At 42.2% G+C, this 25719-nt stretch overlaps 1 protein-coding gene across 1 annotated transcript in view; it reads right to left on the minus strand.

Annotated features, from left to right (window-relative positions):
- PPIL4 (peptidylprolyl isomerase like 4) overlaps window positions 1-25719 on the minus strand; it is a 280677-nt gene that overhangs the window by 233499 nt on the left and 21459 nt on the right. Inside the window, exons 2-4 of the mRNA XM_086927292.1 lie at window positions 5492-5559; window positions 5343-5407; window positions 3631-3748 (exon numbers count right to left, since the gene is read on the minus strand). Of these exons, the coding sequence (XP_086783418.1) occupies window positions 3631-3748; window positions 5343-5407; window positions 5492-5559 (251 nt within the window). The remainder of the gene's footprint in view (window positions 1-3630; window positions 3749-5342; window positions 5408-5491; window positions 5560-25719) is intronic.

Genomic DNA, 25719 nt, shown 5'->3' on the forward strand with positions numbered 1-25719 from the left:
GGAGCATGGGGTGCGGGCCAGCACCAACCACCACTCGCCAAGGCCTCAGTGAGGTGTGCAGGTATGATCCCCATGATCCCCTGATTTTGTGACCATTCTTCTGTCTAGTTGTCCACCTCCTTACCCAGTCCTCGCCCTGGAGTGTTTTTTAGTGGCTCTGCCGTCGTCCTTATGTGGCTTCACCAGCCCCATTTTCTCATTGTACCGCCGTGAGGGGAACGGCCAAGGAAGAACCACAAGTCCCAGCAGGACTTGTGAGGCACCTGTGGAGGGTGTCATCGCAGGGCGCCGGGAGGCCCTGTAAATTCAACGCGGCGCACCCGCAGCGAGAGACGCGTGTGGCCGCGCCCGGGCCAAACGGCGGGCCCATCCGCGCCCGTCAGAGTGTGAAAGAGGCTGGGCCACCCCTCCAACGTTCATCTATGGGTAAGCGCAAACATTTGGGCAGTCAAGAACAGGGGGGCTTAAAAGCCAAAATCCCTAGAAAGTCACCATCTATAATCTCATATCTGACCTTGGCTGTGGGAGCTCTGAATAAGGAGATCGTCAACGCTGAAAAGGAGTTGGACTGGGTACAAGTCAAAACCCTGGAGTAGGGACTGTGGCAATTGACTCTTCTTCACATATTCCCATTCCATTGGGACCGGTGGTGCTGATAAGTGGCCCAAGAGCGAGGAGTAAAGCAGAGACTCATGAAACTGTAGCGATAGGGGCTGTGGATGTAATACCCCTTGGATGAGGAAAGGACACCAAGGGACCCAATTTTGGGGACTGCGGGGACAAAATGTATTAGTCGAAAAGCCAGTAAGCGGCATAAAGACTCTAAAAATAGTACGTCCAAGTTGGCGCCTTTGGTGGATGCGAACATTCAAATGACATTGCGGAATTTGGTAGAGAACATTTTTAGTGCGTGGTTTGAATCTATATTGACTGGTATCGCTAAATATGTAATTGATACCTTGAACTCTTGTGTTGCAGATCTTCAGAAAAAATGTGAGCAGTTGGTCTCCTTCTTGAGGGATACAAGGTATATTCCGCAAATTGAATCAAAGTTAGGCCTGTTACCTACTCCATCATTAGAGGTTAGGCCTAATACCCGAGGGAAACACCTAGATAATCAACCATTACAATTTCCTGGGGGAAGGTTAAAGTCTAATTCCGATGATAGACCTGAGGTTATTCGAGGTATGGGTCAAGGGGGAGGTAAACCCTTCCAAGTTGATACGAGTCTTTGGCAATTAATGAGAACTGTCGCACTCAAGAGAGAAAAACAAGTCCCAATGGTTGTAGAATTAATCTCCCCCCAGAAGCTACCCTTTTGGTTGCGTTCCTTGTAGGGGTTCCTCCGCTTAGTGCCCTTGACAATGAATCAACGGCGGCTCTGCTGCGAAAGACAAAAAACTGGTGCAACAATTACGGCACTGGTCATCCAGAAATCTCTGCTCACATTATTATGGCTAGAGGGGTGGCCTGGGTGGGAAATGGTCCCAAACGTGCTTGGCGACTGTATTGTAGTTAATTTTAATAAACGGGATATTGTTCGATAGGCTGTTTTGGGTTGCCACCGAGCTACACGGAGGGGGTATTAGGGCCTTGGCATTAGGTTATTTTTACCCCCCAGTTAGTGCTTTACGAGCTTGTGATAATGTATGTGTGGCTAATTTCACTAGTCTTCATCAGTCTTTGATGTGTCCTTCTCGTAGTAAAAGTCCTGTATTTTGCTACGGTAAAGTAAGAGGGGGAGGAGTACCACCTTTAAATCAGGCAGCCCAGTTGCCAAGGCTGATGCAGGAGGCTTATGTCTCTTAAATAGATGTCTCCCACTTACCCAGATGGAGGTGAACGATTGACTGGCGTGGAAGGAGGATTGTACATTTGAACCACGCTATAACGGCCATGACATAGGTGATACCAGAGCAGAAATCCTCCTCAATTGTAAAATTAAGAGTTGGAATATTGCAGGTCTTAGATCTAAAAGAGATGATCCAAATTGGTTGAACTTCATAAAATCAAACGATATAATTGCTCTCCAGGAAACATGGGATAGGGGGGGATAACTTTTGGTTGGATGGGTTTAGTTCTTACATTCTACCTGCTCATCCTGCTTCGGCAGGTAGAGCATAAGGGGGTCTAGTACTCCTTCTTTCCCTTAGGTTAACAGGGACTTCTAAAAGGATAGAGGCAGATTCTCCTAATTGTCTGATAGTAGAAGTAAGCAACTCCAATTACCCCAAGTTATTACTTGTACATTTCTATAATTCTGGGGAATGTGATTTGATGAATCAACATTTGTGTTATTTGAAACTTTTTTTTAGAAGAATATAGGTTGAAGCAATCCAGTTCCTACTATATACTCATGGGCGATTTTAATATACACCTGTGTGACTTGCATTGTTTTATGGATGATCATCTAGGGCATAACCATTCGGGATGTAACCAATTGAATCACGTGGTTCATGTGGTAGGGCCTAGCTGCGCCCCATGTACTCGGAGGGGTCGAATGTTTCGGACCGGAGAGGCGCGACTAGGTGCGAAACGAGGGAGGTATCCTGTTAGCAAATTGCTGGGATACTGAATCTCTCCGAGTCCATGAGGCCCCCGCTAGGTCCTACCACATGAACCACGTGATTCAATTGGTTACGTAGGTACTATATGCATGTATTAATTTTGATTGCAGCATTTTTCATTATTTAACTCATTGTAGCGTCTCTTAGGAGTGGCGAACACAGGGCTGGTCCCTGTGTAGTCCTGAGGAAGTGCTTGGGGGATGCACAAAACATGTTGACAGGAGTTGATTGGTACACCTAAATGCATTGCTTTTGGGTATCCTAATAGTTCCAACCCGTTTTTTAACGTTACCACCTGGAAGCAAGAATAAATTATTTAGAGCTTACTAGGCAGGTATTTTTAACCATTTTCACACTTTCCACTCCATCACTACACTAGCACCACACAGTCAAATTATAAGTGCTCCTACGTAATTCGCAAGTCGCAGCACGCCCCAGTCCGCAGCGGACTGGGATGGCCCCTATGATGAAGCATGTCACCGTGGGGCAACCCTAATGAGTGAGGGGACACCAAGAAAAAGAGTAATACTCTTTTTTTATCACTATATCCACTATTCCAACCCCAATGAATGTTGTGAATAGGACTATAGTTAGCAGCTAGGCTCTCGGTTTCTGTTCCCCAGAGATCGTTCTTTGTGACATTAGATTGGCTGGCCACAACATCAAAAAAATGTTGCAGCGGTATGGGAATTTGCATGGAATAAACACATTTTGCCCCCCCCCCCCAAACACAGAAACACATTTTCTTGACAGATCAAGACAAAACTTTCCATGAAGGAGCGGAGGTGGATGAACTTTTTTTTTTTAAATCCTGAATATTTGTACAGTGGTGCTAAAGTTATCAGCATAACAAAAAATACTCCTGCTATGGAAACTCTGCCTAAACATAACTACATAGTGGCAACTGCCACTGTGTAATTTATACACACACACTTAGGATTAATAATGTGCACAAATACAAAATCAACTGCTTTTTGTCAGAAAACGGTCTTCCTTTGCCATTATAGAAATATAACATGTAGATTTCGGCATCTCTTCCATCACGCACATTTACCCAGCTCACCTGAGATCCGTGCTGATCACTGCCATTGTTCACCATGGAGACTGTCCCTTTCTTCTTGTGCTTGATTCGTGGCACTTTTTCAATATCAAAAAAACGTGCCTGATCACCATAGAGTTTGCTGAGAACACATCCAATAAGTATGTTGGAAACCAGCAGTGAAAAATCAGGAGTGTTATGCCATGCTGGTAATGCAACCAACCATGCACATAACTGAACAAAACAAAAACAAAGCAATGTTACTGAAAGTAACCCGTTCTCTCCCCCCCGTTTTACATATCCCGCATGTACATTCTCAATTCATTTTATTTACTGATTGTATTCCACCTAATTTACAAACAGATTATTTAGTAAAAACGGACACGTGGAAAGTAGTTTTATTTATATTTTGTTGCTAATTACAAATCTAGCTTCAGGTAAATGTTCATGAGTAAATTGAAGGCTAATGGTAGACAAATTCTTGTAGCCCATTCCACTCACTTGCACGGTCCTATAGTATTTTTTCAAGAGTTATGGAAAATCTCACTATACAATATACTTAGCATTAGTATAAGAGTGGAGGCATTACTGGTGTAATATTCTCATTTCAATTTTTAGGAAGGAGATTCGATCTCGTCAGTCTTTTAACCTTCGTTCAGATCTCGAGTCTTTGTGTGAGAAGTTGTCACTAGCATCGTCTATTTTGTCTGCCATTTGGCTACTTCACAGAAGAGTGCTGTGATTCAATTAGAAAGGTCCAGTGGCTCTGAGAAAGAGTCAGTGTCAAGAAGTGCTTTTCATCCCATCCTCTTGCTAAAGTAAAGGGTGCAACAGTGACCTATGCAAACGCAAAGATTGAGGCCTGCATTTTAACAATGTGTATTTGTGAATAAAGCACATTCTCATCCCTTGGAGTTTCCAGACACTGAATAGCTGATCTGCCGTTTAAGGGCACTACCACAGGTCACTGAGCTCAAGGGTAAGCTAAAGCTACCCATTCTATTATTTTATCAGATTTAATTCTATGGTCGTCAGCTATATCTTTTTCTGAAAAGTTTAGAAGAGGAAGTTTACTTCACCCAAATTGGCAGTGCTGGTTTGGAAATTGTCAGTATCCTTGTCTAATGAAAGGTTTTATGGTTACCTTTGTTTCCGGTGTGGCCTTTTATGGATTATTAATTGCTTTGAGGTGGTGCTAAGTGAGCTTATATTGAGTTGATCTCGAGTCAATTGGTAAATATCTAACTTTTTGTAAATTTGAGGCTAGATCATCAATAGTCCTGGTACATTAGCTGACCATTTCAAAGTGAAAGCCACAAGTACTGCAGGAAAAAACAGTCTGATTCACAATAGCAAACTCATGCTCTCAATATTAAAATTCTGCAATTCTTCTCTTCAAATTAAAAAGTTATGGACAATAGTCCAGCTGAAGTTACCACTGAAAGCTCAAGGACCAGCAGGGTATTTCGGGAGGGAGGCTTCAGCTTTACCAGAAAAGTTTTACTGTTTATTTAACAGGCGTTAAAATAAAGTTATATGTAACCGGCAAACTAGGAGTCATTAGGATACAATTATGTCAATATGTAGTTCTTTATGGTAGTTCCTTATGCCATTCTGTAGGAAACGTACATGGCAATTATGCACCTGCATTAAGTGAACACAGATGAAAAAAGTTGGAAAGCACTACAAAAAGGTACCCATAGGAATGTCTGAAAACCACAGCATAACCAACTCACCAGAAAAGAGATTCCCCTCCCCGCCCTGTGCCCAGTGGGTCACCAGTCTGTATTATGAAATCTCTCTGCAACAGAAGAAGAGGGGTCAGGTTACAAAGCCAATTACAAAAATTGAAAATGCAAAAATCAGAAACCAAATGTATACTAACCTGGACATTATGAATGAGGCAGTAATTGTAGTACTTGATTTTGCAAAGCTTTAAAAAATTCAGACACGCTGAAAAAGAAAAAGTATGCTACTTTAAACCTAGTAGACCATAAATGAGAAATACCAGTAATATCATCTGAAAAGGATATCTTTAAATCAGTCAATTTACAAAAAGATAATATTTTGCCGTCCAGCACAAGAAAGGATCTCCATATTATAGCAAAAAAGGTATGCAGCTACTGGGTTGCACATGTGGGATTCAAATCATTATATGCTTTATAGTTAAAACATTTAAGATACGGCAAGTGTCAATAAAGGGAACAAGAACTCACTGTAGTATTACCATTTGACTATGAAGTTCTCAGCATTTATACAGAGACAGTAATGGAATAAAACTACTACAATTAGTGACAATCTGTATCCTACAAGCTTTACCAAGCGTCCTGAATCTTGACAAAACCCTTCAATTATTTCTCTGCTGTGGAACGCATGTATCCTTCACGGCAGGAAAATTTGTTTGTAAAGGAGATCGGAGATCATCTTAACCTGTACGACTCATTAGGCAAGTTAGACCCTTCCTGCTTTAGGAAAAAACATATATATCAAACAGCACCGAGAGTAGGCAGAGTGAGTATATGATCCTAAATCCAGTTATTCACCACTACTCCGCTGCAGCACTGGAAGAAACTGTTTTCCACCGTTGAGAAGATCGCAGACCACACTCCAGGCTACAACGACAGAGCTCTCAGAAAGCCTGTCAGAGCAATGCTGGCCCTGACCTATGTCAAGGAGCAGACAACACAGCTTTGGGGGGCGGAATGGGGCCAAATGAAGAGAAGACGGTGAGACTGGCTATTAGACCAAAATTTATTTCCATTTGAGAGAGTAAATGCAGAGGGTTGCGATAATAGATGGCAGAAAACCAGGTTTTCTTTTGTGTTAACATTTAAGAGGGAGAGGAAAGGTCAATTGAAGAGCAGGGAAATGTGCTTGCCATTCTTTTCTTCACTTTGGGTTGGAGAAGGGTGGCCACAGAGTGGTGGTGAGGGATGGAGATGCAGAACAGGTGTAACTCGGCATATGCTTGAGGCGAGTGGGGCCACATCCATCAACCCTCCTCTGCTGCTCTCCTGCTCTCACCCTCCTAATCAAATCAATCGAAACATTTCCAACACCAGAGTAACAGAACACATGTACCGAAAGATTCCTAAAATACCACAGAATACCATTAGGTAAACTCACTAGGGAGGGTCATGGGATTTCTTCCATACATTCGATGGTCAATTTTTGGCCCTGCTTCCATTTAAATAAAAAATTACTTCAAACAATAGAATAATTTACATTAAAAAAAATCTTCTACAATGGCTAATTACAGAACACAATCCATTATTAGAGCAAATGTCATCCCTGAAACACTGTTGGTATCTTCTTCATTTTTATATTTCTCTTAAGCTCACCATCCACAAAATTGTGCTGTGATAAGATATCAGATGTTCCATCAACCAAGTACTACGTTTGTGTTGAAATTCTTCTCCAGCTTATAACCTGAGAAACCTGTATTCGTAAATATATTTAGACCCGTCTGTCCTTGAAAGTGTTAGGCCTTCCTTGATACTTTTGTTCTCCTTTCACATAATCCCAGATTGACTAGTTATCCTGGTTAAAAGTATGTTTATTGTTGTGATGTATACTTTCCATGGAACGTTCTACAATTTCTACCACCTTCTACAATTTCTACCACCTTAATCAGAACTTTTCAACCAACCGAAGCACAATGGGTTGGTATCCTACATCCCAATAACTACAATATGGCCAGCCCAATGAGATCGGCCCAGTAAGTTTCCTTTACAGCTTTTTTCTCTACTGTAAGCCATGACTCAACACAAGCTGAATACTTCATTTTACAAACTTAGTTCGATGTTTAAACACACCCTTTCTTTGAAGCAGTTAAAAGAAAGGATGGGGATTTGTTCAATCCAAGTTCTAAAGCTCCTGAGTTTCAAGTGAAACAACCAGCACTCCCTTATCAGTATCCGCATCACTTGGATACCCTTCCATGAACGCTCTAGAACATTCAAATTAAGTCCTCTAGAGAAGCAGTTTAGCATTACTAACATAAATATGATTACACACTACCACCCAGAAAAAGTTTGCAGATTAGGAATTTTGCTAGAAAAAGTGAACTATTTCCCTCATTGGCATTAAGCAAGCCGGGCTGAAGACGGCTGGAATACCAGAAACCGGTCCTCGGAAGCTAGTTTCCGGTCCAGGGAAAGCATGGCTTGACAGTTCGGGCTGGACTGTTCCCATTAGGCACAGGGTCAGACTGATTTGCATATGGCCATGTCTGAACTGGGGTGGTGTGGAGTGCAAAAAAGCGATGGATTTGGGCCCAGATCTCTGTATTGGGGTGAATGTATGACATTGTTCTGCATTCTGTCCATCAACTGTGTTTTTTGCGACTTTACCATCTTGGCACATCAAGCATTCTTCTTAATTGCATTTCTACAACACCTGGCAAAAGCGTTTCGTCTAAATGCCTTCCTCAATGCAGGCATCCTGTAAAAGAGCTCACCTTCCCAGGGATTTGAAATACTCACTTGTTGATTCCCATTGGAGGATGCTGTGCGGTCAAAGAGAGAGGATTGCAGGTTCAAGTTAGTAGTCAATCAACTGTCAATACTGTCCCCTCTGACTCGCACGATTCCAATGTCCCCGAAAGTACAGCAAATTGTGCCGTATGACTAGCCACGTATGGATGAAGACTGTCCAAATCAGCAAACTTGGTTAAATAACTTCAAACACACGATAATGCCCTGACTTCCGAGAGCTGTCAGGCTGCATTCTCACCTCTGCAGCAGGCTCAATGGTGCTTTTGCTCACACGGACGCGATCCATTCAGCAGTGAATCTGCTGCTCACTCCCCTTTGTAACATTGTATATGTCGCTGCCGGGAAAGTGGGGGGGGGGGGGGCTCCACGGTATGTAGCTGTATACACTCTCGCAAAGGTGTGTACAGACCGAGAAGTGTGACAATTTCCCGTGCCAACGGCCAGGTGAAACAAACTCCCACTCCAGCTTTCAAAATTAAAAAGGGTCTGACAGAGCTCAGGTACGCTTCAGGTAAGGTTAATTTCACCATCTTGGCACATCAAGCGTTTTCATTAATTGCAGTTCTACAACACCTGGCAGACGCATTTCAGGTAAATGCATTCCGCAAAGCCAGCGTATTCTAAAGGAGTTCACCTTACCAGGGATTTGAAATACTCACTTCTTGATTCCCATTGGAGGATACTGTATATGTAGACATTTTATTCTTAGAAATTAGTGTGGATCTCCTTATTGAGTCATGTGTCTCACTTATTGACTATTGTGTGTATTTGTGAATGTCTAACACTCTCCACTGAAAAGCTGAAGGCTGCTCAACCACACTGCCACCTAGAAGAGCACCTTGGAATTTCTAGAGCAAGTCCTGGTCCACTTATAAGTGAACCTCTGGACTATTAGCAAGATATATCTCATTTTGATATATCATATAAAGACCTCAATATTGCGGCCCAAGCACCGTCGCATTGCATCTCTTAACGTCAAAAGACTTACTCAGTATATCAAACAGAAAAAGTTCCTCGCCTTTCTTGCTTTGAAATTCGGCGGCATAGCACTACTGCAGAAAAAACAGCTCTGGGCCCCAGAATTGGATAAGCTAATGAGACTGGGTGGGAAGGTCAATAGTAGCAGTTTCCTCAGACGTCTGCATGTGAACCCTGACTCATCTGACTTCTCCTAACCCACGAAGAAACGTGGGGTAGCCATTTTCATACATAAATCATTCCCCGTACCAATCAGAAGACAAGGACAGACACACAAGGTTGCTATGTGTTTGCAAAATGGAAGACTCTGGTCACAACCATGGTGGTGTAGTGTAGTTCCTATATTCCCAATAGGCTCCGCGCATTGGAATAATATATCCTATAGATTCGACTTAGGCCGACTAGGTCTCTATCGAATATATTAGACTTAATTGTGAGTGCCAGCTAGCTCAGAGGTCACTAGAAACGTTCTCAAACAAACAAGAAAGGATTAGTTTCTGACAACCGCATAAACATGACAACTTTGTTTCCCAAGAATAAGAAATGTATCTCCAGAGTTGTGGAAACAATAGATAGATATTTCCCTCAGTCAATCGTGCATGCTTCGTTTCATCAGAGGTGCAGAGAAATAGAGAGACGGGCGTTTTCAATGAAAGTATTTATTGAACAGTCCTCTTTCTCATGCAGAAGAAATGAACTGCTACAATTGTAATGCTATTCAGAAAAGGGGGTGGTGATGGACAGAGTGTCTGAATTAAACAGAACACTCATACCCAGTCAACAGATCAGGGCTTGATCCATCACCGTTTTTTAGCTCACTGCACCATCCCAGTTCAGAACCTGGCTACATGCAAATTAGTCTGTCCCTGGCCCAGTGCATCATGGGAACAGGGCAGACCAAACTACCAAGCCAATTCTTATACTGGGAAGGAAACAAGCTTCCGGGGACCGGTTTCTGGTATTACAGCCGTCTTCGGCCCGGCTTGCTTGAATCCTGATGGTGCAATGAGCAAGGGACTCACATCGGAGTATACCCTTCCACGCTTATGGTGGACAAAACGATTCAGAAAAGGGGGTGGTGATGGACAGAGTATCTGAATTAAACAGAACACTCATACCCAGTCAACAGATCAGGGCTTGATCCATCACCGTTTTTTAGCTCACTGCACCATCCCAGCTCAGAACCTGGCTACATGCAAATTAGTCTGTCCCTGGCCCAGTGCATCATGGGAACAGGGCAGACCAAACTACCAAACCAATTCTTATACTGGGAAGGAAACAAGCTTCCGGGGACCGGTTTCTGGCATTACAGCCGTCTTCGGCCCGGCTCAGGTTCTGAGCTGGGATGGTGCAGTGAGATAAATAACGGTGATGGATCAAGCCCTGATCTTTGGACTGGGTAAGAGTGGTCTGCTTAATTCAGACACTCTGTTCATCACCACCCCCTTTTCTGTATCACAATTGTAATACTGGCTATAAAGTATAATGTGTACAGCAAGAAGGGTATTATAAAATAATACTGTAAAAGCATGGTATGGTTTCTAAGCCATTAAATACATACATAAATAACAAAGACTAAAAGTACTCAACTGGTGCTTCTAAATTACGTCTACCCCGATGTACCTAACCTAAGTCTAGTACGAGGGAAGAAGTAATTGAGGTGTAGCATAAGTTTAATTTCTTTGCCAAGAATCTATCCAAGATTTCTCTTAGGGTCTAATCAGCTCCGTACCTTGGTTTAGAATGAAGAGGTCTGGTATCTCTGTATCGGGACTCGATTTCCCAACACCTCGCAAGGGGAGCTTGGAAACACTGGAGCTGGATTCCCAGCGAGAGAAAGGCAGCCTCTCTATCAGTTCGTCAGCTGGAGGGTCGGCTTCCTTTGGCACTTGCTGTAGCGAGCTGCGTTGGGCAAGTAGATAGTCGAACTGCTCCAAACCACTGTGTGTTTGCTAGGGCAAGTGTGGGCATATTTATACCTTGAAGGTGCCTGGGTTGACGTAAAATCGTACATAACGTCACCAAAGAACCCCAAGGGAATGGTAGTTTCTAGGACAAATCAATATTCAAGAAAGGGAATGTCACGGACTGCTGAAGCAGAGTTTTCCAAGAAATCGTTGTGGTTTTTTGGAACTAGTGGAAGTAGCCACGCCGTATTTGGACTGGATGGGTTATGTCTAAATATGGGTATGATTTATATGCCTATATAAGGGTAATGTGAATTGTACCTATATAAGGGCATAAATCTGGAAAATTAGACTAGGGTCCTAAAACGCTGTACAACACCCACTCCACTTTATTATGTTCAATTTTACTAAACACTATGCAAAGACATATCTAAAGCATGTATTTACAATCCCACCCAAAATACATAAAACTGCATTCAAAATCGTTTTACACGAAAATTGAGCATTTGTGCTGTAAACATTTAAAAGGCATATTTTCATTCAAAGCATGTAGTGTGACATTGGAAAAAATGCTTATCAGAACGAGTCATGAAATAACATTTATGAAATGGCTCTTAAATACAGAAGAAAGGTCGAGACCATTCCATGACGGAATATATAAACTGTTTTGGTTGTGAACAAGGTCAAATATTGTCTCTCGGAAGTGTTCAAAGAATTCTTGTTCTCAGTGAATAGTTCTACTTTAAGCAGATTACTTTGTGCCCCAAAAAAAGTTACATCGAAGAAAAATAGAGTTCTAAAGTTAGAAGTTGTGTTTTGAAAAGTGAAGGTCGAATTCAGAGTTCATCAGAACGCTGTGTGCTAATTTCAAAAGTCATTCTCGCTATTAGGAAAAGTTTGAAAAAAATGTGTCTACTACTGTAGGTAAAAGTTGGACTACCTTGTTAAGCAGATCAATTGTACACAGAAGAGAAGCATCGCCGTCAGCGTCAGTCGCATTAGCAATGTTCGCAGTAGATGGTACCTCTGTGCCTGTTGGTCCATGTATCTCACCGTCAGCTTGTTGTACGGGTGAGTCCTCGATGAATGCCGTCATCAGGATTGGTAGCCGTTGGGGACAACACAATGCATGAGCCGTTACCGAACCAAGCAAAGTATCAACATCCGTTGACAGTGCTGATGGAAGTGTTAGACAGATGTCTAGCATGCATTCTTCTCCACATAGCAAGCATTGTAGAACAGGTAAGATGCAATCTTGCCAGATTGGTCTGAATGAAAGAAACCACGTGGTATTCAGATCTCTTAAAAGAGCCAAGCCCAAAATTTGGAGTATGCGCTCACGACACTTCATTGCCAGGAGAGTGTTCTCGATGGTAATCTGGGCGTCGTTGGTGGATTGACTTGCCATATCGAAGCAGAAGTAGCAAAAATAATATCCCTGCTGCGAGTCCCAAAACGAGAGGCAGTCCGTCAAACACAGAGTGCACGAACTTTGGAAATATGCTGAGGACTGCTTCAAAAGGTGCTAACAGTCCCGAAAAAATTGTCTTAAATACATGTACAATACCACTGGTATCAGACATGTTTAAGATATGACCTAACATTTCTGCGAAATGTATTGGACAGTTTGAGGATAAAAGGGCAAGTATCTCTGCAGAATTCGTTGCAACCTGCAGATCATACGTCTCTTTTGACGAGGTCAGTGGCACTGTTTTTTGTAAAATAAAAAAAAAAGGCTTTCATTCTGCTTAAAGTATCAATTAGAATAAAAGAGATGATCAGTCAAGGCCATAACGGCGATTCCCCGTCTGTCTTAGCTTTAAGAAACAATACTTGCATACAACAAGTGACCCTGGCTGACACACTTACGAGAAAGGAATATTACTTACATCATTACACAACAGCTGTGATCATTCAACATTATCTAGCTCCCATTGGAAAGCTGCCTAAAAATTGGATCCATCACTGCTGCCGGACAACCTTGCAGGTGGCAGGATAAGTTGGTCGAAGAAGCATCACAGGCTCCGTGTAAATTAATACCCTGACATAAAATTGTACCGCTTAGTGCGCTGTTACATTGTGTACCACTAAGAAATACTTGTTTTCCCCCCCACTCCAACATTTGTGTGTGTATGGTAAATTCCAGGTTGACTTAATGTATTCTTTAACCAACCTTTCATACAGGCCTGCTGGTATGTGTTTCAAGCAATTCTGAAACTGGAAAATTGTCACTGGCAACGTAATGGTGCCATGTATTATCCATTCTATGGCTGGTTTCTCAGAAACAGTCAATGGCAATCTTTCCAGTTTTTCTATGCTCAGCACCGTATAGTCTGCTCCCCTTTGTGTCAAAGAGATTTGTTTATCTGTAAGGTTACATCCAGTAAACAATGGCGTGGTGTTGATTAGACGCCAAGGCACATAGCCTGAACGAAGATTTTGTAACGTCCAGCCTATCAGCATTAAAGGACACAATTGAGACTGTCCATGTTGTAACATGAGCAAGTCCTGTTCCATTAGGTCTATGGCAGTGGATACAATGCTGTCCAAAGAATACATTCTGGATGACAGATTTGTTAACCCATTTTCAACTACAGAGAGAGCTTTCTCTAAATTAATACGATCAATTTTTCGTATTCGTTCTGCAGTTTCCATTTGCGTGACTTTCCATGCTTCATTATAAGCAGCATAAATACCGGTATATATGAAACGTTTAGGACGTGGTTTATGAGGCCCTAGGAAAAAGTCTCTCAAAACAACGCCATCTTTAAGTAAAGTTAAGTGTTGTTTAACCTCTGTAAGGGTAGATGTTTGTAGCCACTCGAGGCACAGTTTTCCTACACTGTATGTTGTTACTATCCCTGGATGTTGTCTCTGGACATATCTTGGGTCTGGCCTAGTTACTGTAAACCCTCGTGTCTTGTTCAGGAATCTATCTTGACAGTTATTCGTGTCTATGGCCCAGATTAACCATTTTTTTCCAATCAGTATTAGTTCTGTTTTTAAGTAAAATCGATTTTACGTCGACCCCTCCCTCTGAAGAATGTTTGCTATCAGCTGTAGGTACAGGTATGGACGGTTTGTTTAAATCTTTTTATCTTGGCTAGGCCAAGACAGGATGTTTGTTGAATAGTGTCATTCAAAAATATTATTTGTTCAGGAATAATACAGGCTCGAAATAAAGTTTCTACTCCCTGCACTTGCCAGTCGTTTGAGCCCCAGACAGTTTTTGTTTCTATGTTGTCACTCCAGAAGTCGAAACCGAACGAGGACAGCTGGGCATAAAAGGCTGCTGAATAAATGTGCTTTGTATTTGTTAACATACTTTTCATTCCTGTCTAATTAACATTTTTAAAATAAAACGTTTCCAGATTTGTGGTATTGAAACCTGAGAAGTATGGACATTTTTCATAAAATGTTTTTGAGCTACCCTTTGGTGGTGTTGGACAATGTTCCCATTGATAGTGTAAATATTCCTAGGGTTTGCAGATTTGTGCAATTAATGATGACCAAAATGATTATAACAATACATTTGTGCATAATCTGATGAACCTTCTAAATATTCATTTTTTGTGAATTTAGCAGACATCTCTAAATCTGACATCATATTATTAACAGTCTCAAAGTCCCAATCATCAGAAAATGTGCTGGGTGAAACAAAGTCACTCAAGGAAAACTTAAATTGGTGTGGAATCTTCAGCAGCTCGGCAGGACCATAGATATTATAATCAGTACTGTCCCGTGCTATACCACCAGGTATAGGAACGGCTGTGATGTTCACGGATGAAAGGTCTCTTTGTTCACGATGAGATGATTTGTGTGGCTTCAGGAGCAAGTTGATGTTCTTACTTGCGGTGTCCATTTTACTATATTTTCCATCTATCAGCTTTCCCAAACTTAATACAAGAATGAGATAAAGTAGGAGAAAAGGTACACCCAACACAATCCAAAATTCAACCCATGGTGAAACCAGATAATTCTTTTCTAGTTGCTGAAAAAGTTCTGTTACTCGATCTTTGAAAGTTTTATTTGCTGGCGTTGTTTCGGGTTCACTGGGATCCCCAGAAAATGTATCAAAGTTGTTGAAATAGCCAGAGGCAGTTCTGTCAATTGTTGGTATTACATCCGGATTACTTGAAATCGTTGGATATGCTTGGTCCCTTGTCATATTAGTATAGTTTGAGGCTATATCATTGTAGACAGGAGTGTCTTGAGGAACTGTTTTTTGGGTTTCAAGAGGCACAAGTTCCATAGCTTTGTTGCATAGTCCTTCTTTTCTTACTGCAGATTCTTCAAAGGTGATGAGTCTCTCAGTTTGAACCTCTTGGATAGTAGCAAGATTTGGTCGCCTGCTACATCGTTGGAGTCCACTGGGCCTACTACTTATTATCGGCCACATGATGCGGTTTTACCAGGTCTATTGATACGAACCTGTTCTCCTTTCTTCCAGCCAGGGGCGGCAGTAACACTGTTCTTGATCCATGGATTGCTAGTACAGGTACTGGTTTTCTGTAAGAAGGCCCAAATTCTTTCTTATCCACGATCTTTTCTCTGACTAGATCCCCAATCTTTGGAATCCAGACAGGCCTTGCTGGGACAGGTGGTTTTTCTTCAGTGGTCGTTGGCTTCTGTAATGTGTTGCTTAGACTTCTTATTGTTTCATTTAAGTACTGCAAAACGGTCTTTGATATCAAAGGGTTTTTGTTCTACCACTGAAGTATGACGATCGAGGTCTTCGACAATCATTCTAGTACCAAAAAGAACTTCATATGGAGTGATTCCACCCAGAGAATTTCTTGGCAGATTGTTAAGACTACGTTGGACACTTATTAGATGTTTGACCCACCCGTCACCCTAGCCTAGTACCCTAGCTGCTATAGATTGCTTTATGTCACAGTTTTTTCTTTCCACTACAGAATTTCCCTCAGGATGGAATGGACTTGAGTACCGCAATGCAACGCCCATGCTAGCCATGGCCTCTTTGTAAGCTCGAGAGCTAAACGCAGGACCCTGGTCAGAATGTAGCGTGCCGATTGCATATGTGCTGATAAAGACTAGCAGATCTTTTATAACAGTTCGGGCATCAGCCGAGCACTGAGGCCACATCCAAATGAATCTTGAGCATGAATCAGCTGCGACCATGATATATTTATAGCTGACAATCCTTTGTAAGGGACCACAGTGGTCCAGGTAAACACATGCTAATGCTTTATCTGAAATTAGAAGGGGCGTCTGTGCCAAGCGTTTCACGCTTGAAACCTTCATTTTTTTGGCAGATTTTACATTCTAAAACATAGTTTCTGGTCCGTTTCCTCATGCGTGGCCACCAGTATCTTTGTTTTAATAATGACACTGTGGCGGAAACACCTGTGTGTGCAGAGGCAAGCCCTTCATGTGCTGCTAAAATTTGTCCTAATCTATGTTTGGAATTACTCTATCCCCCACTCCAGGGATTCGAGCAAAAGGAACATTATTTGCATCAGTTATATATGAGTACTTGAGTGGAAAGCCTTTTAGTAACATTTTACCGCTGTCTTTATTGGAAGCGTCGAGAGCCTGCTTTATTTCGCAGTCTATTTTTGTTTTTGAACGAGTACTTGTAGCTATGGAAGCCATTTGCACAGCTGCCTTCGCGGTTTCATCAGCCAATGAATTCCCTTCAACGTGAACGCCATCACGTTGATTACTCAGTGTATGGATCACGTGAGTCTTTTGCAGTTCTTTCTGTAATTGAACTACTTGTTTCCAAAGCATCTTATGCTTGATTGTGCCACCTTTTGCATCTTTGAAACCGTTTTGGACCCAGTTCTGCAAGTATTCATTGTAAGATTGGACGCAGTAATACAAATCGCACACTATGCGTGTGGGGAATTCGCGATCGGTATTTTCAAGCGCCATCTTGAAAGCCTGTATTTCAGCTCGCTGAGCTGTACAATCTCCTAGAGATTGAGTTTTTGTGACCATGGGTCTGAATTTACCATCGCGCCAACGACCTTTAACAATCGCGCACGCAGCACTATAAGCTGGTTTACCCCCAATTGCGGGCTGTGCTGATCAGTCTGTATAAATTATACATTCGTACTGTTCTAGAGGCAGAATTTCAGTCGGCAGAGGACATTCTTGTTCGTATTGTAGAAATTCTTGTGTTTTCAAGTAGGGGTCGAAAACATATTCAGTCTGTTGCAGCAAGAGAGAGTTAACCCATTGTATCTATCTCGATGTAAAGCCTTTGCATTAGGAATGCTTGCTTTTGTCACTGCCTCAAGGCAGGTACAGGAGTAAAGACCTTTATGCGTTTACCCTGTATGAGAGCTCTTTCTTTTGCTACTGCAGTTTGAACCGCTGACATAATTTTTTCTGTTGAGATGAATTTCATTTCAGCTTGTGTGTACAAGTGTGATTTGGAAGCAATTGGTACCTTTTCTCCTTCATTAAAGGTTAAGTACGTAAATCTTCATCTTCCTGGGATTATTCTGATTACAAGGTTGCGTATGTTTACGCGCGTCTGTAAATGTGATGTTGCTAACATGTCTGTTTGCACTGACAACATCTCTGTGTGTTTTTGAGTCCAATTAGTTGGTTTGAAATCAGGGTTGATTAGTTCGTAGAGAGGTTTAACCCTTTCTGCGTAGTTTAGAATGTAAGTTCTTCCAAAATTCGGGAAACCTAGAATTAACAGTAAGTTTTTCAGCGTTTTCTGAGGTTGGAGCAGTGCACATTTCTCTAAAAAGTCTGCTGCCAGGCTTTTGCCTTCACTTGAAAGTTCGTATACTAAGAATAGGATGTTGAGGTGGGCAATTCTTGATTTTTTAAAGTTGAATTTGTACCCTTCAGATGTGAAACCAAGTATTATGGTCTTCACTCTGTTCAAGTGCCTGTCCAAGTCATTGTCTGTTATATAGATGTCATCGACATAAGATAATGCCTCACCATCATACGTTTGTAGTAACACTGTTACTCTGGCTGAAAATAACCCTGGACTATTCTTGAATCCCTGGGGGAGACGACAGAAGCGACGCTGTGACCCCATAATTGAGAAACCGGTCAAGTACCTGCTTTCAGGTGCAATGTTTTGAAAGAAGAAACCGTTAAAAATATCTAATGTGGTTTTATATTTTTTATGCACAATGTTATTCATTAGTGCTGCACTCTGTGCATTTTGTACTGCAAAAGTTCTGCAACAAGAGTTTAAATATCTGTAGTCCAAAACTAGACGATAGGTATATTGCCTCTGAGCAGTTGGTTGATTTTTATATAGTGCTGGAGCCTGAGCTACTGCCCATTTTCTGGCATAGGTGTATTTTAAGTGAATTGGAATATGATTAGAGAACGCTGGCATAATGAGGTCTTCGCCATGTGGGCATTCCCTAACAAATTTTGGTAGCCAGTCTTTTTCAACTAGAAGAATGTCATAACCCTTAGAGAGCTTCTCTCAAAAAGTGCTCTTATTTTCCTAGTTATGTCCCCCTCCATCCGGAGTGTTACTTCATATAACTTATGTGGTACCCTAACCCTGGTATCAGCAGTTTCAACTTGAAAGTACTCATTCAAGTCCACTGTCTCCAGATGATCTTTCAGGATCTTGCGAGCTATGGTAACTTCTGCTGCGCTTTCCAGCATTGTCTGGGCCCACTTCCCGTTCCTGAGTTGTGTCAATATCCTGTGCATGTCTGATTTTTAGATCGGCTACCTTCTTCTTGGTGAATTGGGTTTTCTTATTTTTTGGAACGTGTTGATCGTCTTTGGACTTAACGCGTTCTTCCTTGTGTTATGACCGTACTCTTCTTTCCGATTTCTGTGAGGAAGTCTGAAAAGTACGAGAGGAACGTTTATCAGTATCTTGATATCTATCAGGTTTTCTCAAATTATCCCTATTCCTGATGTTATACCTCTATTCCGAGGGCTCCTTTTGAGGAGACCTACCTCGGGACTGAGAACGCTTCTCATTAGAAGTGTGTTTAGTATTTTCCCTCTTCATTTTAGGAGTAGTGAGAGTGTTTTTAATAAAGACCTTTTCAGGATTTTCTGTTAGTAGGGGTTTAACTGGTTTCCCACTCAAACTATCTCTACCTAGTTCTTTATAGGATTTTTCTATTATTCTGGCCAGTTCATATGGTTGCTCAGTTACATCAAGTTCTTTTACTTTTTGGCGGATCGCCACGGATGCTGCTTCACCTTTAATATTAGCTAATATTATAGCTGAGACCTGTTTGAAATCCTTAAGTAATTTCATACCCAGATTTAAAGCAGGCTCTGCCCCGTATTTATTTTGAATTTGTTTCAGGACATCTGGTATTACCGCCATAGACGGAACACCATGAGCTTTTGTGTAAATTGCAGCGAAGACTGTACCCCAATATCGCAGTCCTTCATGTGTGGTGCGATCCCCATAGGTAAACAGATTGTTAAAATTCTGTGCTTTTCATGAGGTGTACTATCTGGAAATACTGCCTCTATTTGAGTAATTTTTTGAGCTTTCCAGAAAGGAATTTGTTCCCTTTTTGTGGGTAATTTACCAGGGATGTGGAATTCCTATAGCCCGACTCCCGGGACATATTGTTTGGGGTCAAAAGCAACAAGTTTTCAAGTGTATTTTATCCTTGAGACAAGTAGGCCCAACCCCCTACAGCACAAACCCTTTGGCTGCCAGTTTACAGTATCACTTTATGGATCAGGAAAGGGCAATGCCTGCAGTTAAGGTAATATTTGTGTCCATGTATTAAATGCTGTTCAAGCTTGCATTTATGGGGCGGAAGGATGAACGGCTGACCAGGGGAGGATGAACGGCTGACGCGGACCCACCCGCGCCGCCGCTGTGCTTCCTGTTTACTGTTCCCTCAGATACGCCCATGCCCGCCGCAACGCTGCCGCTCCCGATCTCCTGATGTCCTCGCTAGCTAGCTGCCTTGCTAGCTAGCTGTCTCTCATTTGTTGGAGCTGCCGGGGGTCCCGCGAGGCACACCGGGCTGTTACAGCGCTGCAACAACAAAGGCGCTGATTATTTTTTTTTCATCGCACAGAGAGGTGCACGGGCTTCCCCTGCTTGTTTTTTCTGCAGCAGCGGGGGAGCCGCTAATTAGCTGCTAATTAGACTGGAATCCACGGAGGGTGGAGTACGCAGGTCGAGATACCATCCCCGGCCCCTGAGGAGAGGGCTGCGGTGGTTGCAGCAAGAGCTTCCAAGCGCTATGGCACGAAAGAGCGCCGCCCAGTGACCTGACCCAACATAACTTGCTCAGCATTTGGAAGCAATTGGAAGTGAGCCAGAGCAGCAAAAGAACGCTGGGGTCCCGCAAGTGAACGGTGAGGTACCGGGAGTTGGGGGAGATCCTTGGTCTGATCTGTTCTGCGAGGTAAGGCGCGCTGGGCAGGGCTCTTCCCAGCTCGCACTCGCTTTGTTTGTACCACACCCCCCCTGAAATCTTTCATCAACCTGCGCGCTGCTGTCTTTTGAACTTTTGATGGCGTAAAGGAGAGTAAAGAAGCTAGGCTGGCTTCTGTACCATTGCGATTTTGTTACACCTTACATCTGCTTTGAGGGGAGCTAATCACTGACTCACTGCTAAGAAAAATCCTGTTGTTCAAAAAAAAAATCTAATTCCCCAGAGCAAAGTCAGGTGCGCCTTAAAAAATTTTTTTAAAAAACACACGTTTGCGAACTACGAATCCTGATGGCGGCAAGAGTGAGGGGCAAACAGCTCAAGCCAGAGCTGGGAAAGGAAGTGAAACTCCCTACTCCGACTAGCTCTCCATCAACTATAAGGGGGGAGAGAAAAAACAGAAGGAAAAAGTAACAAAAAGAAGCTCTAAAACAGAAAGTCATGGAACTTAATGATCAAAATAGAAAAAATAAGTATAATGTATTAAGGAAACAGATGGAGGAAGATAATGATATCAACGAGGACAATGAACAAGAAGAGGGCGAAGAGGATGAAGAGGCAGAGAGCCTGACTGTCGGAACTGTCAGCAGAATTGAGCTTGCACACTGCTGGCGACAAGGGGGACAAGGGGGAGGAGGATGGGAGAGATAAGGGTACAAAAACGGACCAGGGGGGGCGGGGGGGGGGGGAACGTTGTCAACGTGGACCAACCGGTTAAGGCCGCTAATACGTCCCCTTCTTTGCGTCCTGAGAGTCGATCTACCCCCAAACAATACCCTCTCTTCTCAAAACCCCTTTTGCAGCAGGGTCAACTTTCAAGCACTCCTTCACGAGGGGAGAGAGAACAAGGGGGTACAAGAGTCACTTCAGAACGGGTGTCCTCCAACACGGCAGGGAGAGCAGGCAGCCCCATAACGCAAAAGTCGCCACAGAAGACTCTGGTGCTAAACATCGCAGGGGCAGCAAGGCTGGAAGGAGTAGCAGTGTTGCCTACACCAACAGTTTCCGCCTCGGATGTGGTCCCTCTCTTGCACCCCCTTTCGTCGCCGACCACAAGCGCAAACTCCAGTCTAGCCCCAGGCAATAAGCAAACTACGACAGCTCCGAACCAAGCCCTAAGTTTAGAGAATTCCTTGACCTCCCAGGATGATGTCTTGCTCGTTCTCCCGAGTGCAACAAAAGCAAATAAGATGGAAGATATCTTAGTTACGATTCTCCAGGAACTAAGAGATTTCAAATTATCTCAGGCTCAGGAAATCTCACTTCTGCACAGCAGGCTTCCGAAGATGGAAGAGTGCCTTGGGAACATTCCTCTGAGGGTCTCTGAAGCCGAAGTTCGAATATCATCTCTAGAGGACTCATTGTCTACAATTCAGAAAAATCTTACGGAGGCCAACAGAGAGAAAACCCATCTAGAGGAAAAGCTCCAGGACCTTGAGAATTACAATAGGAGATCGAATCTACGATTAGTAGGCATACCAACGGGCCTTGAAGACAAGGATGTAGTTAGCTGGTCAGATTCATTATTAAAAAAAGCTATCCCTGAGCTACAAGGTGACTTGACTATAACAAGGGCGCACAGAGTCCCTGCACATAAACCCATTAATTCAAAATTCCCCCGTACAATCCTCCTCAACTTTGCAGACTTTAGGGTAAAAGAAAAAATCCTAAATACCGCATTTTCTAAAAGAACTTTTAATGCAGAGGGGGTGAATAATTTCAGGATTTTTGGCGATATGTCAGCTGCATCTGCTCACAGACGCAGAGACTTTGTGAAGCTCATAGACCCCTTTAAGAGCAAGGGAGCCCAGGCCATGATATTGCAGCAATCAAAACTTAAGGTTTTGGCTAAAGGAAAATTCTTTATATTCACGGCCCTACATGAAGTCCAGACACTACTTGACGGCCTTGGGGGATAATAAATCAAGTTGATGTACTCTGCTGAATCTATCACTAATCACTAATGCACGGCGGATACTTGTTGGAAACAGGAAGCACACAAGGATGCAAAGAGATGGCATCCAAAAGGAAGAGACAACAGAGCAGGACGGAAGTGGGACTCTGGGGTCTCCTTCCACTCAGGGGGGGAGGGAAGGGGGGTGAAGGGGGGTGTCGCATGGGGGAAAAAAAGAGAGTTCAAATGCAATATGTTTTTCCACACTTTCATGACTACGGTATGAAGGTTATTCATCGATCTCTAGCACATGTCACCTTGGCTCATTTTTGGATAACGATAAATTGACAAGATCCTATAAATATAGTTGCCCATTTTGCACTGGGAGGTGTATCAAACTTATTGCTAATTTTTTTTGTGTGAATTGTTTGGCTGCTTATTTGCATATCTTGCACAGACAAGGGTACTCTATTGTATATCTATCTCCATGTCCAGTACAATGAATGGCATGTCTCCTCATACATCACTCTACACTTTTGTCGCTAGCATGCATATTTGCACATGGAACCTCAGATTTTTATGAAAATCTCTATGAACTTTTGCTGCTATTGCTCTTTATTGTTAAATATTTTTATTAGTTATCATTTATCAATCCTGCTGCTGCTGTTTATACGTTTGCTCATTCCGCACACTTGCACTTCAGCTAGGGGCTACGTCCAATGTCTTGAATATCTAAATTTTCAAAACCGAGTTGCTATTTCTTCTATCTTCATGTCTTGTGCAATGAATGATGGGTCTCCTCAGATAGCACTTTACATTTTTGCTGCTTGCTTGCATATTTGCACATTGAACTTTAGATTTTTCATGATTTTTTCCATGAATATCTGTTACTTTTGTTCTTCATTGTTATATATTTGTATTATTTATCAGTTTTTCATGTTGTTGCTGCTGTTTGCATATTTGCTCATTCTGCACTCGTGCACTTTAATTGAGGTCTACGCTCAATATCTTGAACATCAATGACATGGTGAAATTTATTTCATTAAATGTTAATGGGCTGAATAACGTTCGTAAAAGGAACGCTATTGAATGCTGGTTAAAAAATCTAATACCTGATGTCATCTATTTGCAGGAAACCCATCACAAAGATCAGGCAGAGTCAGCTAAACTCTTTAAAAACTGGTCGGGCTATAACATATCTGCTCCTGCAGGGATGGCCCAGAGAGGAGTTTCCATTCTAATAAGAAGACATGTAGGTTTTAACCTTGAAGGATCATGCATAGATCCTAGAGGTAGATGGGCAGTCGCACACGGTAAATTAAATAATGTCAACGTTATCCTTGCCACAATTTACGCACCTATTTTGGACGACCCACAACCTATTTTACAGGTGAAGCAGGCATTAACCGGCCTTTCTGGACCAATAATTTGGGGGGGTGATTTTAACCTATTACAAAACCCTCGATTGGACTCTTCCAAGAAAGACCGTCGACAAAATAAACCCCAAGTCTCCTTAGCTGTTCAAAGCTGCAAGATAGATCTTGACGTTATTGACCATTGGCGTAATTTGAATCCCACCAACCGTGAGTACACATGCCATTCAGCAAAATATAATTCTGCGTCAAGGCTGGATTTTTTCTTGTCCTCCCACGATCTAGAATTATATAATTACGCTTACCTACCCAATGGCTTTTCGGATCATGCGGCTCTTTGCATGGAGGTCAAACTGGGGAATTATGAAGCAAGATCTATAAATAGATGGTTTTTTAACCAACTCAACCTCCTTGACCAAGAATGGTGCACTGATATTAATGAAAAGATCGAGCTATTTTATTCACAGAATAGAGGTACAGCTCCTTTAAACATAATCTGGGATGCATTTAAAGCTACTTTACGTGGAATAATCACATCTAAAGAGATCCCCAAGCTTAAGGCAAAACGGGAGGAGAAAATCAAACTTCAAACTGAACTGTCACAGGCTACCCAAGAGCATTATAGGGTTAGATCCCAGATTTCCAGCCACAATCTCCATGAGGCGAAGCGTAAGATGAAGGAATTTTATTATGAACTAGGTGAGACAAATAGTAATTTTCAGGCACAAAAAATCTATGAGGAGAGTGAGTACACAGGAAAGCTTCTGGCCTGGCAATCTAAAGAAAAGCAGGCTCGTAACAGAATAGATCAGTTAACTGACCCCATCACTAAAAATCAAGTTAAGACCACCACTGCCATTGGCGAGCTGTTTTTAAAACACTACGAGGGGATATATCAAGCATCTGCGGGGACCACACCTGAATCTATCACAGATTTTCTTCAGCCATTGGAAATACCTAAAATGGATGCTGAGGGCAAGAACTACCTCACACAGGATTTCACATTATCAGAACTAGATGAAGTGATAGAGTCTTTCCCCAATGGCAAAGCCAATGGTGAGGATGGCCTTCCCATTGAATTCTTTAAATATTTTGGGGGAATATTGCGTAAAGAATTCTTGGAATTAATTAATAATTTACTTCAAGGTGGTCCCCCACCGGACTCTTTTCACACAGCGGTGGTGGTCAGTATTTTAAGAAAGGGAAAGGACAAGGAAAATATAAATTCTTACCGACCGATTAGCCTTCTGAACACAGATTATAAAATTTTTACTAAACTTTTAGCAAACCGATTAAATAAACTAGTAGGATCACTAATAGCTTATGATCAGTGCGGTTTTATTGCAGGCAGGCATCTCCATTCCAATACTACATTTTTACTGGAGGCGCTAGACTATTTTAAAACTAACAAGGTGAAGGCTCAAATTTGGTTTTTAGATGCGGAGAAAGCCTTCGATCTAGTCTCCTGGGATTGTCTGTTTGCAGTTTTATATAGTTTTAATTTCCCGAATGCTTTTATCTCTCTTTTACGACACCTGTACACGAATTCTAGGGCACAAATTATCATCAATAATACCAACATTGGGTCCTGTGAGGTCACTAGAGGCACACGACAAGGTTGCCCCTTGTCCCCAATTTTATTCGCACTTTTTATTGAACTTCTAGCGATCGCCATTAGGAATATCAAAGCTGACACCGCCCCAATTTTAGGAATGACAAATATAAAACTATATGCGGATGATATTGCCCTTTTTTTAGACTCTAAACCCTCAAGTCAATTGAAGATTCTAAAAATCTTCTCTGACTTTCAAAAGCTAGGGGGTTATAAAATTAATGTAAACAAAACAGAAATTATCCTACTTAACTGCACTACAGACACTTTAGCTCCTGAATTCAGGCAGATATACAACACGGATCCAAAGAGATACCTTGGTATATTTATATCGGATAGCCTAGACGACCTTTACTTACTAAGTTTTCTACCTTTATTAAACAAGCATTTACAATGCAATGGTCTCGGCATTATTAAAGGTAGAGCTATTGGCATTGCTCATGACATTTATTTTTTTACATCGTAAATAAATG

Source organism: Lissotriton vulgaris, chromosome 6 (genome assembly GCF_964263255.1).
Source record: "Lissotriton vulgaris chromosome 6, aLisVul1.2, whole genome shotgun sequence".
In the NCBI taxonomy this organism is placed as follows: Eukaryota; Metazoa; Chordata; class Amphibia; order Caudata; family Salamandridae; genus Lissotriton; species Lissotriton vulgaris.